Consider the following 19,481-nt stretch of genomic DNA (forward strand, 5'->3'; position numbering starts at 1 on the left):
AATTCAAGTAACAGCCTACCGAATCACAGAATGGTTTGGGTTGGAAGGGACATTAAAGATCATCTAATTCCATCCCCCCTGCCAGGGGCAGGGACACCTCCCACCAGATGAAGTTGCCCAAAGCCCCATGCAGCCTGGCCTTGAGTACTTCAAGGGATGGGGCATCCACAGCTTCTCCGGGCAGCTTGTTCAAGGGCATCACCACCCAAAATTACTGGCCTCAGCTACAAAGGGGAATGTGCCAGACATGAACACAGTATTTCTGCCTCTGCAATTGTTCTTGAAGAACTGGAAGCTCCAAGGTTTGAATTTGCTTCAAGCTACTCACATCAAGTTTCTCCTCTAGGAGTAAAAATCCTGTTTTTTATCAGCAAGTTCGTTGCTAAATGTTTTAACATAGGTCAGAAACAGAGTAGTTCTACGTTGATCTAGCACTACAACAAAAATATGTATGGGCATTCATGCATCAAAAGTACGTTGAAAATAATATTGAAAAGCTCATGTACAGTTGCAAAAGCTTGAGCTTCAGAATTAAACTGTGCAAAACCTCCTACAATTTACCTATGACAGGCAAGTCTACAAACATCGGATAGTTTGACATAACACATTCTGTTGAGTGCACGATGAAGCCATGCAAATATGATCTAAAACCAGGAATCACCTTGTGATTTTTTTTGTCTCTCCTATATAAGTTACCCTTTGCCTTTTTGTTTAGAGGCATTAGCATCATACCATGCAGAAGTGTCAGAACTTCAAATTAGGGAAGACAGTAGCAAAAGGAAAATAAGTTTCAGCAACACATCAGATAGTGATACTGTGTCATGCAGACAAGCACTTTTAAGGCAGCACATCAATCGTTTAAAAAAAAAACAAAAAACACAACAACTTTGAATCAAATACTTTGGACATCATTAAGACACAGTACAGAAGCTGATTTATAAAGACAGATTCTCCTTCCTCAGTCATACTGCTTTTTTTTTTTTTTTTTTCTTTTCCCCCTTTGGCTACGTGCCATTTTTACTCTTGGCTGCACATTTTGAGTTTCAGTCTATGCAGAGGTGCAGGGTGGTCTTTATCCCAACACCAACAATCTCAAAAGCAGGGAAGTGGGTTCAAGTGTACTCAGATGGTAGGCTTTATGTATTTCCTGGATGAAAGCACTCAACATTGTGCAAAAAATGAGTACTGTCACTGAGCTTTGTCATGCTTTTGAATTAAAGCAACTCTCACAATGCTACATTGTGCTTTACAGTTCCTTACTAAATACATACATTCTAGCATGCCTACAAGATCAGGAGTTATGTACTTCAAGACCCAAACCACAATGCAAGAACAGAAGTGTGGAAGGATAAAGAACCTTCTGCTAAATACAGAACTGGCTAAGTACAGAAACATTTAAGAGTTTGAAACTGGAGTTAGTCTTTCTGGACTCTCACTGGCTATACTCTGAATGTAGGCATCTAGATCTCAGTGAATTGCAGATACGTTCATCTCATCCTTCACTTTTCTCCTGTAATGCTGCAAAGAATTTACATTACCAACAGCTCCATGTTTTATGATAGATGACTACTGTGTATGCAAAACAAAGTCAATCTGTTGTCAAACCATCGCATAAGGCAACTTCTAAAGATAGCACCAGCTTTGGGCTGAGAATTGCTTGAGGTAGACAAACAAAACCTGAAACAGGATACTGAGCAAGAAAAGTGATAATAGTCAAGATACAGACTTCAGCACAAACTTGATGCAATTCAGAACCTGAGAGACTTGAGAAACTTGAGAAAGAACAAAGTCCTCGGTGAGACAATTTGTTCTATAGAGAAGTCAAATGATCATATAACCTCCAATTTCCCAATTATATTCCCAGTCCAACTTTCAAGAACTGTAAAATTTTACCTCCTAATACACACTGGAAACCATCCCCACGATAACCTGCCTTACACTGGCAGCTGAAGGACCCAGGAGTGTTGTAGCAGAAAGCATCAGGATGACAGCGGCCCTGTTGACATTCGTCTGTATCTGTAAAATAAAATATCAGTCTTAGATAAACACACCTCATGATGAAAGGTAGCTTACAAGTCAGAGTGAGGAATTAAAGTGCAAATCTGGCTTATTAGTTTCAGGCTTCTATTTTAGGACATACAACTAGAATTACAGACCTTTGGAAGAATACAGAAATGCAAAGAGGAAAAAAAGCATGCATATATTTTAGATTTTGCCTTCCGGGAAATCCCTCTACCATGCTACTCTGATGGGGAATTGGCACTGTTAATTCACACAGTATTAAATATGTTTCTTTCTCCATGTTTCTCAAGGAAAAGACTAAAAAACAAAGCAAAAGAGGTAGGATTTGGCCAGCAAGGTTTCCAATATGTTTTTAGGTAAGGCTGCTCTCCCACTACACTCCAATTGACATGAAGCATGGAATAACATTTTCGCAGACTCTGAATTCTCAGCACTATGTGATTCCCTCTTAGTAACATAAACCAATACAGTTCAAACAACTCCAGCAGATGAGGATCTCATCTCCTAACTGCAGCTGCTGCAAAAATTGCGGCTACCTCATCTCAGACTACCTGCAGTACAAATATTGAAGAGTGAATTCAGAAGTGCAGGGAGAAAAGAAGAAGATCTTTTGGTGCTTGCCTGCAGGACTCAAGCTACAAACTTTCCTATTGTAAATCAGAAGTAACTATAGGAGATTGCAGTGACCAGCCAAGTTGTGCAATGAAGTGCAAGAAAACACAACAAATGGTGCTACCCACCCTCACAGGCACGCCCGTCTCCAGAGAAGCCAGGGAGGCACGTGCAGATGTAGGCAGAGCCACCCGTGTACACACACTGAGCACGCTGAGGAATGTCGCAACCATGCGTGCCTGTCTGACAGTGGTTTACGGCATATTCAACAGCTGCAGGTTAGACGTACAAGAGAGTGAATGTTTGAATTTTCCTCCACAAGGCTGAAGCTTGTAATACATTTGTAGAGAGAGAAGAACAGCTGTGAAAGCACAGAGAATAGAAAGGAGACAAGGAAACTGAGTTTTGCTTTGGGGGCTGTTGTTGTTTTCCCCCCCCAAGACCTTCCCTTTCGCTGATGTTAAACCTTATTAATGTTTCATAAGTGACATAGTGTCTTCTAGCACCTCATAAATGCTTGTTAATGGGCGGCAGGGGAGAAAGGCTACCACAGCCATAGATCCTAAAATCCATGCCAGTTTTGTTTATAAACAGGAGTCCTCGCTGAAGAAATGTAAGGAATCTCACAAAGGCACCTCACATGTTAGCTGAGTAGCCAGTTCACTGCGCTGGGAATTATTAGATATCCTGCAACACTAACCTAGCATTGACCCAGGGCTGTCATCACTTGGCTACGGATAGGAGCCGTGACTCATTTAATGAGAGATAAACACATTTGTCAACTATTAGAGAGATTTTGACCAACTGGGGCAGCTGGGGCCAGTCCTGCAGCTTTCCACAGCTTTCTCAACGTTGGCAGCCGTGACTGTGAATGCACTACAACACTTATCAAAATATACTCCAGGTAAGGCAGAGTTTCAGCAGCTCTCTTATGTCTAAGAAGAGGAAAAGAAACCATGATATTTAAAAAAAAAATAAAGAGGCAAAATACTACAAAAATATTGTATACATTTATATATGTGAAGTACACAAGTTTGCAGCGTGCACATCTAGGAACAGACTTCCAGCTGCTGTAACAGAGTTCACCAAGGCTTTCTTTATGCAATTCTTCCTAGGAACTTACAGGGGACCAACACCACACTCTACAGTGCTCCTTTCATCGCAGAACACATATGGAAACTACCACAGTACTAGCAGGGAAAAAAAAAAAAAAAAAAAAAATATGCCATCATAGCCAGATCTGAAAACAGGCATTTTCTTCATTTCTCTGGAGGAGATGACACCATTGTTAGAATAATTTCTATCTGTTCTACTTGATGAAGTAATTTCTTTAGAATTAAGCATTTTAAATGCTTAAGTTTTAGAGCTAGAATTTCTAGGGAGTCCCTAAGTCCTCCTATTCCTCGGTGGGAAAATAGGACAGGATTCACATACAACTCTCCTTAAGCTTTTCAGTGAGTCACACAGCTGGTATGAAAAAGCTGCTATTCCAGAAAAGCCGAGGCAGAGTGGGTAGCCCAGAGCAAGCCACACAGCTACAAAGAGGGTAGCTGTTGCCTTTTCTGAGGTTCAGGTTGTCCACAGGCTGTAAACCCATAGACAGGGGAACAAGATTACCATGGCATTTATTTTCACTCTGTTGGGAAACAACAGATCATCCTCCCCCCCTCGATCTTATGGGTGCAAAGTTTTTCAATTGAAGGAAGGGATCACACTGAAGTCCTTCAAGCTGGGTAAGGAGCCACTTGGCACTTGTTACAAGCGTGACACATCAGCTTCATGGAAAAGTGGTAGAGTGAAATCAGCAAGGACATGGCTGGAGGTAAGAACATTCAATTTCAGGTTAAGGTGCCTATAGGGTATCAGTGATTATAATGGAAAGAATATAAAGCTGCACTTCTATATCTGACCCCATCCCTTCCTGTGTTGTGGAAAGTTACTTTTTTCCACCTGTTCTGCAGGAAAAGGATAGGCTCCATGTACACTGAGTGGACTGGAATGGTAATTCCCACTGAACAAATAAATAGAGCTTGTGACTGGCTGGATGGCTGCACTCAGAGTTATGGTCAACAGCTCCATGTGCAAGTGGAGATCAGTAATGAGCAGTGTTGTTCCTCAGGGGATTGGTTTGGGGACTTGCATTGTTTAGTTTCTCTGTCAACGACATGGTCAGTGGGACAGAGTGCACCCTCACCAAGTTTGCCAATGACACCAAGCTGTGTGGTGCAGTCAGCATGCTGGAGGGAAGGGACCTGGACAGGCTTGAGAGTGTGCCTGTGAGAACCTCATAAAGTTCAACACAGCCAAGCACAAGGTCCTGCATCTGGACCCAGGCAATCCCAAACACAAATACAGGCTTGGCAGAGAACGGATTGAGAGCAGCCCTGACAAGAAGGACCTGGGGGTGTTGGTTGATGAGAACCTTGACATGAGCCAGCAATGTGTGCTTGCAGCCCTGAAAGCCAACTGTATCCTGGGCTGCATCAAAAGTAGCATGGCCAGCAGGTCAAGGAAAGTGATTCTCCCCCTCTGCTCTGCTCTCGAGACCCCATATGGAGCCCTGCATTCAGCTCTGGGGCTCCCAGCACAAGGAGGACATGGAAGCATTAGAACAAATCCAGAGGAGACCAAGAAGATCAAAGGGCTGGAGCAGCTGAAACAATAAGGATAGGCTGAGGGAGTTGGGGTTTTTCAGCCTGGAGAAGAGAAGGCTCTGGAGAGACCTTACAGCGGCCTTCCAGTACCTAAAGAGGACCTGCAGGAAAACTGGGGAGGAACTCTGTTAGGGAATGTAGTGACAGGACAAGGGGTAATGGTTTTAAACTAAAAAAGGATAGATTTAGATTAGATAATAATAAGAAATTCTCTCCTATGAGGGTCATGAGGCACTGGAACAAGTTGCCTAGAGAAGTTTGGATCAGCACAACCAATGATAAGAGAACATGTAGTTTTTCTTTAAGATGCAATGGTTTGTCCCTTGATATCAGGTATGGAGACCAAAAAAAGACAGAAAATATTATTGACCATTAGCTTTAACAAAGAAACAAAACTTCAAATCCAAAAAAGCAAAAGGTGCAAGACAATAGAAAATAATTTACAGCCATGGTGCAGAAAAAGCAGTACCTCATGTTGAGAGTGAGACACTGAAATAAAGACAAATTAGTAACTGCTCACTTCAATTTGTTCTTTTACAAATTGGAATTTTAGTTCTATGTAAAATCTACAACTAAGTCACAGTACAAAAAAGACAGAAGCATTCCATAAATTTTCCATTTGGAAACATTTTGATTGGGGAATTTTTATGAGATGGAAAGAAAATACTTCAGGCACCTTCTTCAGTTACCTAATGGATTGTAGTTACTAACTGCAGAACAAACCCCTAAATTCAATCCATGTTAGAAGCCAACATGTATCCTACAAGGTGCATTCTGTTTCCGTGAGACAAATCACAGCCTGAAAACCAGTGTTTTAAATCAGTGTTTTTAAGAAATTTGAAACTCACCAACACAAGTCTGCCCATCTGCTGCAAATTGGTATCCGTCTACACACTCACATCGGTACGTTCCTGGCTGGTTATTGCAAACTGCATTGCTGCCACACAGAGCTGGTTGCTCTGAACATTCATCAACATCTAGAATATTGTAAGGATTCACATTATTACAGATACATGTTTAATACTGATACCAAAAGAGATTCTATAGTGGAGTAGTAAGAGGAAGGTCAGAAGATCAGAAACACTGTGAAATAAAACACAGGCTACAAGGTGACCAGTAGCAGTGATAACTACTTGGCGAGCAGAACTTTAGGAAAGACTCCTGTAGTTATCCATATATTGAAACCTAACTCATTAAAAAGAGCTTGCAGGTTATTCTTAAAGACAGAAAATGGCAAATAAAAAATTGATGTGCACTATTAAGTTAAAATATGGAGTAAACTAAAACTGGGGATATAACCTTTACATTTGATCTAAAATATGTGGTTTTGACCTTATATACAGTAACTGGTTTATACGCCAGAAGCTTTCAATTAACTCCAAAAGCTCCCTGTTTACTTATATTAATATATATACACGTAAAAGAGGTAGAGATCACAAGTTCAGAAGCTAAAGTGACCTAAGATTTTATTGAACTGCACAGCCTAAGTCACCAACTGGAGTTTAGTTCAACTTAAGAGCATGTCTGGAAAAAATCAATTTTTTAAAGCAAGCAGGAGGCCTCTCTGAAGTTTCTACTATGACCTGGGGCATGCAAAATAGATTGAAATATGGAAAAGGAAACTTCATACTGCAAAGCAATGTAACTGTCAACCTAACAACATGTTTCATTGACAAGAAGATAATCAAGTAAAGACATGGAGCTTTCAACTTTTTCAGCAGCTCTTACAAAGCATCTCAAAAACCCATCAAATGTTACAAAGAGATCTTAGGCAGCAGAAACGCTACACACAGTAGCGAGAGAAAATCTTCGCTAAAGAGAAAGACAAAGATAATGCATCTTCAAGCATTTCAGCCCTGAATCCTAAAGACTTGGACAGAAGGAATTTTCAAAGCATATCTTAAAAAAGATTATTTCAATGGGCTCCATGCAGCTGTGCTCTGTATGCATGTTACACATGCAATTCCTCATTGCCCTCAAGAACTTCTAACTTAGCTGACTCATTTTAACCAGACTCTGTAGAACAGTACATTTCTCACAGCTAAGTTCCCACAAGTTTTATGAAAAGAGTAACTACATAAGATGCTTTGTAAGCTAACAAAACATACCCAGGTTTGATTCTCCAAAACAGTCAATTAATGCATCATTTAATTACACAAACTTAATTAATCAGATAGATCAGTTACCCCAGCATCCCTCTAACCAATTGCTCCCCAAACCAGCCTCTTAGGTCAGTTCATTCTGACCCCTTAAACCAAGGGTCTATAAGTTCCAAGCTAACCAAATTCTATGTTAGCTGTCATTTTGAAATTAAAATATTCTGTTACCATAACAAACGTTTCCATCTCCACGGAAGCCAATTGAACATTCACAGAAGAAACGATTTCCAGTTCCTGGACGACATATTGCATTGGTGTCACAATTATGGGTACCCGTGTAGCAGGGATTCCGGTTAATATCAGCAGAACCATCTGACAAGAAAGATCACATTCAGTCATAAGAACACTACCCAAATAATAAGACTCACATAAGGCCCAGAAGGAGTTTGCTTTTAGCATACATTAAACAAGAAAAAAGCATGTTTTGCACTAAGAAGGAGACTTGCAGGAGATATGCAGGACATGAAATCTCAAACGACAGTAACACCTGTATTCCTTGTAACTTCTGCAAAGGACTGTTGAGTCTTTTTTTTTTTTTTTTTTTAAATGCTTCTTCCAGCCACTAGCCTAGACCCAAAGTGTGATTAACATATTGTTTTGTTCACTTAAGTTAGTAGAACTTTATTTTTGGAACAAACAAAAGTGAGCATACTCCTTTCTGTACTTATCTGACATGCATTTACAAATATCTCCTTTTTTTTCTCCTGATATTAGCACATAGACACTTGGACTGTTCTAGAAAGTACATTTCATAGGCTTTCTACCTACCTTACAACTAACGTGCCTTGTTTCAAGATAAACTACAGAAATATTTTTTTTTTTTTTAAATGGTAGATATTACTCCCCTCTTTTAACCTTTACTCTGACAATATAAAAATCATTAAGAGAAGAACTACGCATTAGCTAAGGAAAAATGACATCCCATGTATCTAAGCAGCAATAGATTCAAGCTAGTATTTTGAGAGTATTTCAAGGAATTAGATGCACACTCCACTCAATTTCAAAACCAGATAATTACTTAAATAGCATTCCCCAAGTAAAAACACAAACTTTCAACAGTCCCATTTCTATTCTTAGTTGATGGGCCCAGATCTGGTGACTAACGCAAATAATTTAATTCATTAATGCCCAAGTAATGCAGGCTAAAACAACGTAAAAGCATGCTTTTAATTACTCACAATAGAGGGAAAAAAGATTTTTAATTCATACATACCACTGATTGGGCCGATGGAATTACTCATAGCGTATCGCAGAATTTGCTCATCTCTGTTATACAGGACAAATACACTGTCCACTGAGAGCTGCTGAGTAGCAGAAGTAGCATGTAAGGACTCGTCATGAATGCATTCGTCAAAGGAGATGGTCTGTCGCCACTGATAGGCACCTGTGTATGTGGAAGCAACCCCATCCCTTTCTGGCTCTGTCACTGTGTACTCTCTGGTGGATGAGGAAGTGATCACTGCAGAATGGCAACAAGAATACTGATCAGAAATCACAAATGGTCTGCCCAAATAGCATCTGGACATATTCCCGTACAAAGGAATAGGTACTTGATGAGGTTTGTTCTGTTCTCAGTGCAGCATTCAGGGACAAGACATATAATTTGTCTTGACGTAATTAAAAATAGAATTTCATTTTGTGGGCTGCCAGGTAATGAAATGAAAAATTAACTCAGAAAACTCAAAAGTTTCTTTAGATGAACCTGCATAATGGATCTATAAGCCAAGAAGAAGAGCCTCATCACCAGCACCACACTACACCCACTTTAAGTTCATTGACATCCACTGGTCTTAGATTTTGACAGTCCTGAAGATGACATGTCTGAGAGCCCTTGTACACTCCACAGCAGTTTTCCATATTGTGAAAAATTCTGACCATTATTCTTCAAAGCAGATCTAGGCTTGCAGATCATCCCACCTACAGAAAGTTCCTTTGAATTCCACTAGTCTTCAAACAGACAGCACTATATCAATCCATTTACAACAGTTGGCAAAAGCTGGGTTTCTGCTGTTTAAATAATGGTCCATCAGATATGCCATAGGACAGCAGAAGGACAGCTATTTGGTTGCTGGTAAATTAAACCCAGCCTGAAAGATGCCTCCTCCCAGGCAAAGCAGCAAGAGGGGCTCTGCACTGGATACCAATGCCAGGCACCAGCAGACACAGTGCAGCTATGATTTAACTACACCACTTTCAGCTATCTCTAGCAATCAAAGTGTGCAAGTACCATCGGAGCAAAGCGCTGTCTCTCTAATATCCAGATGCACTTGGGAAGCAGTATGTGGTACCTAAAGCCCTTTACTGCTCTTTTGAGTCAGGGTTGTCTGGCTACAACCTCGCTTTATTTTTGCTGGGTTGAGACATCCATAATAAAGAAAGGATTATCCCAATGTAAATGGTGAAATGAATCGATCTCTTACCAAATCTCAGAGTCTTACAGAAGGAAGTAAGAAGTACTGAAGAGACAATGGAGAAAACTGCTAAGGGAATTAAGAGCCTCCTAACTTCCTGGTCAGTTGTTTAAATTCAGCTCAAATAATACTGACCAATGCTTGTTACTAGCAGAAGGCATGGTTATTGAAGTGTAGTTTAACCGATACATACTGGTAAATTACTGGTTTGCATGGTCTCATTAGACAAGAACAAAGCCCATTTAATGACAACATTACTACAAACATCTACTAATAGGTATACCAGTTTGGCTCCTACTGGAGAGCTGTGGACCCTACAAAAAGCTTTGCAATTGGTGTGACTGTCATTGGCAGTATAAAAATAAGAACAATTAAAAAAGGGAACATCAGTGCAAACAACAGTTCAAAGTTAAATTCAGTTTTTTTCCCAATAAAAATATGAAAAATATTTGCATTGTCGCACTCAAAATCCACCTTCTTTTGGGACCCACTCCTAAGAGGTAAAAAGCAACTTTCTGTAAATAAAGGTCATAAGCACACCCTTTAAGAAGGTAATAAAATCATGTTTTCCAGATTGTCTTACTCTCCACAATGAGAAATGTGCACTTACATATCATTTCCTTCTTAGGAAAACTTACCAGAACTAGAAGTGTGATAGAGTTCAGTGTATGGTTCAATATGAACTGATGCACCAGAGGGGATCTCAGGTATTCTGCCCTCCATTTCTGTGCTGATAGTAAGGTGACCATGCTCATCAATTCCACTGAATTTCTGCTTTATAACCAGCTTCTCATTATTGCCAAGAAAAGTAACTTCTGTTTGCCGTGTAAACTCGCCACCTATAGAAACAGTATCAGTCAGGCTACTTTGCACTGGTTTCCAAAGGCTTCTATTTGCCATAACCTCTTGTACCAGATAATAAAAATAACTATTTTCTGCAAGCAAGCTTTTATGTGGCACAATTAATGTTTTGGGTCCCTACAGAAATAACTTCCAGAAGTATATTGATACCTGAAACTTTCACTTCTTAAACACAGAACATGCTAAACTGCAAGTAATCCCAATGAAGCATTAAAAACAAAAAAAAAAAAAAAAACACAGGAGAATGAAAATCAACCAAACCACCAAACACATGTTCAGACAAAGCTAAAAATATTCTGTCTTATCCTATCAGTTAAAGTAGTATATGAGTTGTACATTTTAGAGAATATATCCATTAGGAACACAGTCAGTTAAAAATAAAATCCCACACATCTGTTTCTAAATCAAAACCAAGTAAAATGTATGTTGTAAATTATGGAACAAACTTCAAGTACACAATATCAAAAAAAAATAATCCCCAAATAATAAGTTAAGTTCATGGTGCAGGGCTGTAAAGGATAAAATTTAAAAAAGAAACACATGTTCTTCGAGAACAGACTGGACCTACAGCTTGAATTCATGTGCACAAACAAGTAGATAAGGCCTTGGACACTTATGAAAAGCTGTAATTGTGAGCTGGGGTTTCCTTCAAGTTAGCAAAACCATTTGCCTCTCATGTAGCATTTGCTTCCATTAAGAAATTTAGACCTTCACTAGGTCAGATTTTCATTGTGTTTTGCTTCATTGGCACAATCAAGCAATTAATATTAGACTTCACATACATGTAGGGGCAGGTGTTTTTTTTCCAGCAGCTCGTTACACTTTAGTGCCAAAAATGAGATACTTTTTAATCATCTTTCTTGTACAGGAACTGGCCAATCCATTCTTCTCCAAGAGACTTACATGCTTGTGCACAAGTTGTAAAATGAAATGGCCAATATCTAAACAAGATGTTTATAAAGCAACCAATTTTCAGCTCAGTATAAATAGATTTTTATCCTATATTGCTTCTAGATACACATTTCTTAACTCAAGACAGAGGAATAAATATTTTAAATTAAAAGTTACCAGTAACGCTGAATCCATTTTTATATCCTTGCTGTTCCACAGCAAACATCCATCCTATTATACCTCCAATAGAGGCAAGAGGCAATAAAGAATACCCCAAGGTCTCTGGGATAGTGCTGATAGCAGTGTAGGCACGTCCTTGGTTCATCACAACGTAGGAGTGAAGATCAGTGTTCTCAAACGTAACTGGCACGGGGTTATTTCCTACAAAGATTCTTCCTTTGACTTTCCCATTTACTCTCTGAGGGGAACCTGGCAAATCAATGCAAGACATCAGAACAAAATGACAGTTCTCAAATACTCTGCAAGGAATGAGTTCAGAGCATGTGCTATGTTCAAAGATACTAGCGTCAAAATGAATGGCAAACAAATGCTCACTGAATTCAAATGACAGGAAACTGCACAGAAGCAGTATGTCAGTTTGCTTACAAGTGCATTGTCACTATACAGATTACTAACCAGCCAAAATTGCCTAAAGAGATGCCCTTTACCCTCATTAACAGTTTTTCCTCCAAGGACAACTCCACAAACAGACTCTGCTGTTGCAGTATCTTTGACAGTAAGTGGCACTTCACTTTTTCACTTGAATATCACACTTCATATCAATTTCTAGTGAAAGTAAATTTGCTCTTTCCATGCTATCTAGAAGGCTGACACCCCTAGGTGTTCAGAGTCATCTGACTACTGACTTTCAGATAAAATTTGTTTTGAGACTGTGTCTTAGAGTAGTTACTTTGATTTACCACTTTTATACTATATACAGTATCCTAAATATGCTCAAATTCAAGTTGCATTACCATCAGATGCTTTTTTTTTTCTTCCTTCTGGAAAACTCAGTTTTATGAACTGGAAGCTGAGTAGTAGGTTTTACTTTCTTGCCTTATACAACACAAAGTTTGCAGTCAGCTATTTCAGTTGTTGACATGCATCTATACTCTGAGTCAAGTCACTATGAGGATTACAAGTGTGTACATAAGAAATTCCTTTATGGATCCTACACAGGAACAAAGTTTAAATGGGTATCTAACAAAAATCTGGCAGATTAGCCCCTTAGTAAAGGAGCTTAAGAGTCAGACAAAGAGGAGCCATGCTCTTCACTTTGATGATCAGGGCTCATTTGTTCATCCCCTTTAGACCATCCATTTCTAGAGCGGGGATCAAATCAGGTTATGAAACGCTGGAACTTCGCAGCTACTTCTAGCAGTAACACTGGATGCTGTGCTATCTATTAAATTATGTCAGTTATATAAGAAATTGCTAGAAAGTCATCATAAAATGCATAATTCGTATACTTAACCACCTAAAACAATTTGCTCTGTTTAGAAATGAAAACACCATCTTAGAAAGCATAGCTCACTTAAAATACTTTTTAAAACATCTCTAGTGGTAAGCTTTTCAAGAAACATTTAACCATGTCTTTTTTAACTTTTGAAAATAGGTTACCTCATTCAAGCATGCCACATGCAATTGCCTCATATGCACCCAATTTTCAAAAAAAGTTACCTTCTGCTACACATTGTCTGCCGTTTCCTTTGTAACCAGCAATGCAACTGCAACAAAATCCATTGGGGTAATCTCTGCAAATAGCATGAACAGAGCACTGGTGGCGATTGTTAGCACAGGTCTGTTGGACATCTGTGTGGTAGCGGAACACTGCAGAAAATAAGACCAGACACTCATTCTTTTTGCAATTACTATAGTATTCACATGCCCCTGCTTCGGTTTCAAAGCATCACTACACCATTTAATCAGGGGTTTTCTTCACATTTTGTCTTCGGGGAAAACAATCAATTATAATTCATTTTTTTCCTAATGTTTGAATATGCAAGTAACAGTCCACTGTTTTCCAGAAAACAGTGTTTCAGATGTTTAGTTCTATTGAATTCACTGGATCTACGCAGTTAAGCTGTCTTGGTGAAACTAAACACACAATATTTTACCTGCCATTGCTTCCAAACCACAGGAAAAGCAAACCTTTCCAACCTCAGAACAAAATATCAGTACAATACCTAGGAGCAATGCACCACACACACACTAATCCCAGTTGGTTGAACTCATTATTTCACAGAGAAATGCTCACATCTGCTTCTTGAAACAACATCTGGGTAGTCAGTTACACTGTTTTGAACTTTCTATAAACAACTCCTTAGAAGTTAGAATTGCTAATACTAGCCTTGTAAAACTTGAGCCAATATTTTTAGCCAATGATTTTTACAGCAGTAAAATTCCCAACCTTTATTAAATCACCTGTATTCAAGTAACACATCCAGGAAAGGAAAAAAAAAAACACAACCAGATTTCAATAGAACCCATAAGATCTTTACCAGAAACAGCCGCTTAATGCAGCTAATAAATTCAGCTCATACCTTTAACTATAGTCCTGGCCAAAAGACATGGAGAAATCAGTTCCACAAATTATGTGTCAACCTTAGGAATACCACTAGCCTTACGGAAAGCTCTCCTTAGGAGAAATTCCAGTTTCATAGGCCCTGTAAACTTGCTCTCCTGTGAGCCTGCCTGCAGGATTAGCTCACTAGACTGGCAGGATATGATTCTGAGGTGACATCCAGGGTTAACTGCCTCAACGAGTAATGCAAGCTTCTTTAAAGTGCCCAGATTTTCTGAAGCCTATCCAACAGCCTATCCAACTTAGCAGGAACCAAGCTGTACAGAAGACCTTACCGATACCAGTTTCATCAAATTCTTCCACATCTATGACCTGGGGTTCCTGCGGGGGGAACTGCTGGGCCGGGAACTGGCGAGGTGGAGCTTTTGCTGTTGGGAAATCTTGATGACTATAAAAAGACTCAGTTGAAGGTGTTCCTGTTACATCTTGGTATGAAGTGACAAAGTCTTCTGCAGCTAACTGAGGAACGCTGTAAGTCACATGCTGATCCTCTTCTATACTGTCCATACTGCTGGTGACATACTGTTGTCTTATTTCAGTGGAGCCATAGTCTGACATAAATGGTTTTGATGTCATCTCCTGGTCTTGTTCACTGGACTCTAGGCTCTCCAGAACATTGCTGATCTTGGCAGGCACAATACTGTCAGACGAGCTACCAATCTCAAACACCCAGACTCCTTTCTTCCCAGCATTGCTGCTTCTATCAAAGAGAAGTGTATGCCAAATCAGAATAGTCAAGTGCAAGTTGTGGTATTTTTATGCTACACAAAATGTAATACTTCACTAAGAAATATCAAGACAAACTGTTGAATTACATTATCAAATTGCACTGGCAGTTTGGATAGCATTTTTTTCTCCGCACTCAGAGCTCTCTTCTTGACTCCAAAGAGGTGGAAACAGAAGGACATATTTGAGTCACAAAGGTCTTGCTAACACTTGTTAGAACTTCCTAACCTACTCCCTTTCCTTCTTGTTCACTTTTTTCAATTCCCCCAAAGAGACCGCCCATGAAAGAGTATAAAGAGTTAGTCTTAAGTGGTCCTATCTTCAGAAGAGCTAAGTAAAAAGCAGCCCCTAGCAGTAACAACGGAACTCCATGACCATTTGAAAATTACACCACTGTCCCTATATTCTTCAAGAGAATGAATATTTATCAGTGGCAGACTTTGCAATTTTATAAGCAATGGCTAAATGGAACTTATTTCTCATTGACTCATGCTACAATTAAGAAAAAACGTGGAAATCCTGGAGGTTTTCTTGATAACTTTAAAAAAGCATACTTGTGCAAGTTTCTAATGCTGTCTTCATCATTAGCGATGATATTGTAGGATCCTGCCTTTTCCCAGAAGTAGTAGTTTGTGGAGGCTTGACTAAAGCCAACCATAGCAGGAATCTTCCCATCATCATTCTTGGAGTATGTACTATAGAACTGCAAACTGTCTTCTGGGTAAAGGAAAATAGCATAGGAACTGGAATCGGATGAGGCTAAAACAGCCTGGAATGTGTTTCTCTGTGGGGAAAAAAAAAAAAAAAAAAAAACAACAGACAATAGAATGACTTTTTTTCTTTTTAAATACAAAGTCAAAATCTGAATTTCCATAACACATAATAAATGCATCATGTATTACCAGGAAAAAAATCAATATTATGCAAACTTATATTTTGCTCAGGCAGTTTTACATTTAGCGTGCATAAATATTAAACAGAAAGAGAGAAGTTAAATCATTAAGGAAGTAGCCGTCTCCTTAAAATAAAAGGCAATGGGCTAGACTAAATAAAAAGATGTAGTAAAGTGGCATGAGTATATTTGTAAACAGAGTATTTAAAGAAGAGTTGAACTTGCATGTTGCTGCAGGAACACTCCTACACACTGTAGGAGCCATCCATACAGTACCTCAGACATCAGCTATTCATTAATACACCAGTGCAGAATCATTACTGTGAAAACAATGGCTGTGTCAAGCTAGGTGCAAAAAATTCATCTTTGATAAAAGACGACCTGCTAAGTTGCGGTAATGTTCTCAACTTCATACATCATGAACAGGCTCATCAATTAGGATAATTATAGCGCATGAAGGTACAAACACCAGAAATCTTCATAAGATAGTATCTAATACGACTTAAAAAGCAAAAAGGAAAGGGAAATGGATTGCAAATAATACAAAAAGTAACCTCTAACTGCTTCTTCATTCAACACTTGCTACAAAGTATGGGCTTTTTGTTAATGCAAGGTCAACTCTCCTTGTGGAGAAGTGGATTCACAGTTTGAAGTTCTTATTAGTCCTTATCAGATTTTAGATAGTTTGATATCAAACTGACTTAACAGTCTGTTGAACAATTCAAGCCAAATGGATTGTATTCCACAGGTGGAGGGCAGGACATACGCAACTATTTCAGTTATCGCATCACGCTTAGCATTTGGTATGGGAACATCAGGGAATGCAAAGAAATCAGCTATTAAGATTCAACCATTTTCCTCTGAATGAATAAAATACTATAAAAAAAAGAAAAAAAACAGGAAAAAAATGTGGAAACTCCTATTTTGCTACAGCCTTTTCAACAAAGAAATACAAGGAATTTGAGCCTTCAAAACAACAGGTTATGGTGTTACACATCAACTGAACATGTGTTCAACTTGGCTCAAAGCTCTGATAAACATTCACCTTTTCTTCCAAAGAAGGATCTTCTCCAGGTCCCTGATAAGGAGCCACGAGCTTCCAGGTAACAATAACAACACTGCTGGGTTCGAAAGTGGTCTCAGGAAACCCCCTTTTGATGTAGTCTGATGCAAGTTTCAAGACCTCTGAGGATGAATCTTCTCTGTAATACACATTTCCACGTCCATCTGTTGTATCCAGATCCGCCATAAACGGAGCAATAGCTCCAAAACTGACAGGGAATTGACCAAGATATTTTTCCTCATTTGAAGGTTCATTCACTGCTATAATCCCATTAGTGGCAACCTAATAAAAAGTAGAAATTTTAAGATGAATACTGTTCATATGCCTGTCTCCCACACTTATGTGCTCTAGATCACAATATTTTCATTCCATTTCTAAAAGAAATGGTCAGAAGGCAGCCTTGTATTTGTAAAGCAATTAAATTTTGCAAGCTTCCTTTTTAAAAAACAAGTCTACTTTACAGATTGACCAACCTTTTCTCTCTAGAAAAAAAGATTTTGGCCATTTACATTTCAGATCCTTATTGCCTCTTCTAACACAGACATCCACATCCACCACATTTCACAAGTTCCCAAGTCTTTCTCAGACCAAAACCCAGTGCAACACCACCATGAGCCTGTTGTGCATTGCGTGCAGACCCTCGCTGATGACCAAAAGCTCATCTCCTTTTTAGCTGTCATTCTCACAGAACAGTTTTACAATAGCATTACCAGGCATGGTAAAGATGAAGCCAACTGTTACTTTTTTGGTTAAGCAGTGAACTAGATTCTTACCTGGATGCATATCTACTAGCTCAGCGAGATGTAGCTAGTCAGTGAGGTGATGACTTGCAGGCAACCACCTCTGCCTCTGGCCCTGCTTCCAGACCTGTATGGCCCTGTATCAATCAGCCACGCATTTCCAAGTGCTCGACTCCCCAGCAAGAGGGCACACCAGACTGCCTGCAGGCAGCCAGACACTTCTGACCCCATGGCTGCTACCTCACATGCTGATGGCTCACAAATAGGCAGAGGTCCCAAAATTGGCACCACAAGCCTTGAAACTACACCAGCTGCCTCTCGCAGCTTTATCTCACTTGCAAGGATTCCTTCATGTCCAAGAAGAAGAAGCCACCACTGGATCTTCTCACATGGTCAAGACATCCACAGTGTTACACAATCTTTATGAAGACTTGGAAGAATGTGCAGATGGCCACAGTGACCCAGATCTCAGGGGCCATCTAGCCCAGCAGGCTGTGCCCCCCGCTGTACCTGCATTACAACACCTTTGGGTTCAGCAGAACACAAAGCCCACTGTTCTCCAGCCAGCCTCCATCCACGTGCAGCTCAAGGGATTCCCTGTTCCCTGTGGTTTGACTGTTTACTCATCCTCAGTGGATCTCCTTCAAGTGTTTGTTAAGTCTTCCCTACGACATCACTAAACTTTAAGCATACGCAAAATCCTTTAAAAAGCAATCCCTGACCCATACCCCAAGGTCTCTCCTGTTTTTGTTTGTTTTCAGTCTGGCTCCCCACTTCATTTTATGCTCCCAGTTTTTGTACTGGGACATAGGGCCAAATCCTACCCAGTCTCTCCCCTAGTTTAATTTCTCCTCCAGAATGAAACCCCCCAGTCTAATCTGCTTGCTAAGACATTTTTGCATCTTTGAAGTACGAATTTAGCATCAAGTCAAAGTATTTCTTTTCCTTCTTGCTTATGGCTTTTGCACACAAGTGTTCCTACTCCCACTCTAAATCATCCTGTGAGAGATGACTTGCATTCAAAATATTTCAAACAAATTCCACACTCTCAGTCAGATTTGGTGTGTGCAGACTTTAAGCCTGCATGGTCCCCCATGTATGGCAAAGATTAAAATACCAATGTGAGAAAACACGATCAGGACTAGGTAATATTACAGAACAAAGTAGCGGCTAAAAGAAATGACCTAACATTTGGTCTCTCTCTTTTCATCCATTAGGGATGTGCATCTGACTACTCATTTTATATCTTGCTAAGACTTTAATGCGACAAGTAATTTAATTAAGGGGATGCAGAAATGCCAGCCATTTTCATTCTATGTTTGTAGTTTATGAGACGGTTTGGTTATAAATGTTAAGGAACTGTTTGTTTGCTAGTACTCTATCACCAAGAAAACATTTGCAAGCTATTAAGTGAAAATAAGTACACCAACTGAGCACTTTGTGAAGAGATTTTAGTATAGAGAAAGAATATGCATCGTTACTAAAAATGCTTTTCGTTTTCAGATTTAAGAATACATTTATATGTATACAGATAGCAAGTATCATGATTTAACTTTACCCTGTTCCTTTTAATCTCACACTGGCAGCTTAAAGCATGAACCCCAAAATACAGAGAAGTAATTGAGAGTAAACTGGGTTTCATTAATGCATCGTTCCTGTCAAATGGAAAAGGAAAAGGAGAAAAGCATCAGGTGGGTGTTGTCTAAAGACCAACTGTACTGTACATCTTTCCTTTTAGGGTATAATTCTATTTAAATTGACAGGAACTAACACGGATGTATTTTTAGCATGTCCAACTTCTGGATTACACACATAGTTAACATACATTCATAGTCTGTCACAGAACAAGTCACACACACTCTGTTA

The 19,481-nt window shown here is 39.4% G+C and overlaps 1 protein-coding gene across 1 annotated transcript in view; it reads right to left on the bottom strand.

Moving 5' to 3' along the window:
* NID1 (nidogen 1) overlaps positions 1–19,481 on the bottom strand; it is a gene marked incomplete at its 5' end in the record, with an annotated part of 42,763 nt that overhangs the window by 20,925 nt on the left and 2,357 nt on the right. The window contains 10 exons of the mRNA XM_084283412.1: positions 1,894–2,016; positions 6,137–6,265; positions 7,616–7,759; positions 8,661–8,906; positions 10,497–10,697; positions 11,788–12,039; positions 13,291–13,440; positions 14,470–14,894; positions 15,475–15,704; positions 16,858–17,157. Coding sequence (XP_084139538.1) covers positions 1,894–2,016; positions 6,137–6,265; positions 7,616–7,759; positions 8,661–8,906; positions 10,497–10,697; positions 11,788–12,039; positions 13,291–13,440; positions 14,470–14,894; positions 15,475–15,704; positions 16,858–17,157 — 2,200 coding nt within the window. The remainder of the gene's footprint in view (positions 1–1,893; positions 2,017–6,136; positions 6,266–7,615; positions 7,760–8,660; positions 8,907–10,496; positions 10,698–11,787; positions 12,040–13,290; positions 13,441–14,469; positions 14,895–15,474; positions 15,705–16,857; positions 17,158–19,481) is intronic.

Source organism: Netta rufina (assembly GCF_964035555.1).
Source record: "Netta rufina genome assembly, chromosome: 3".
Classification (NCBI taxonomy): Eukaryota; Metazoa; Chordata; class Aves; order Anseriformes; family Anatidae; genus Netta; species Netta rufina.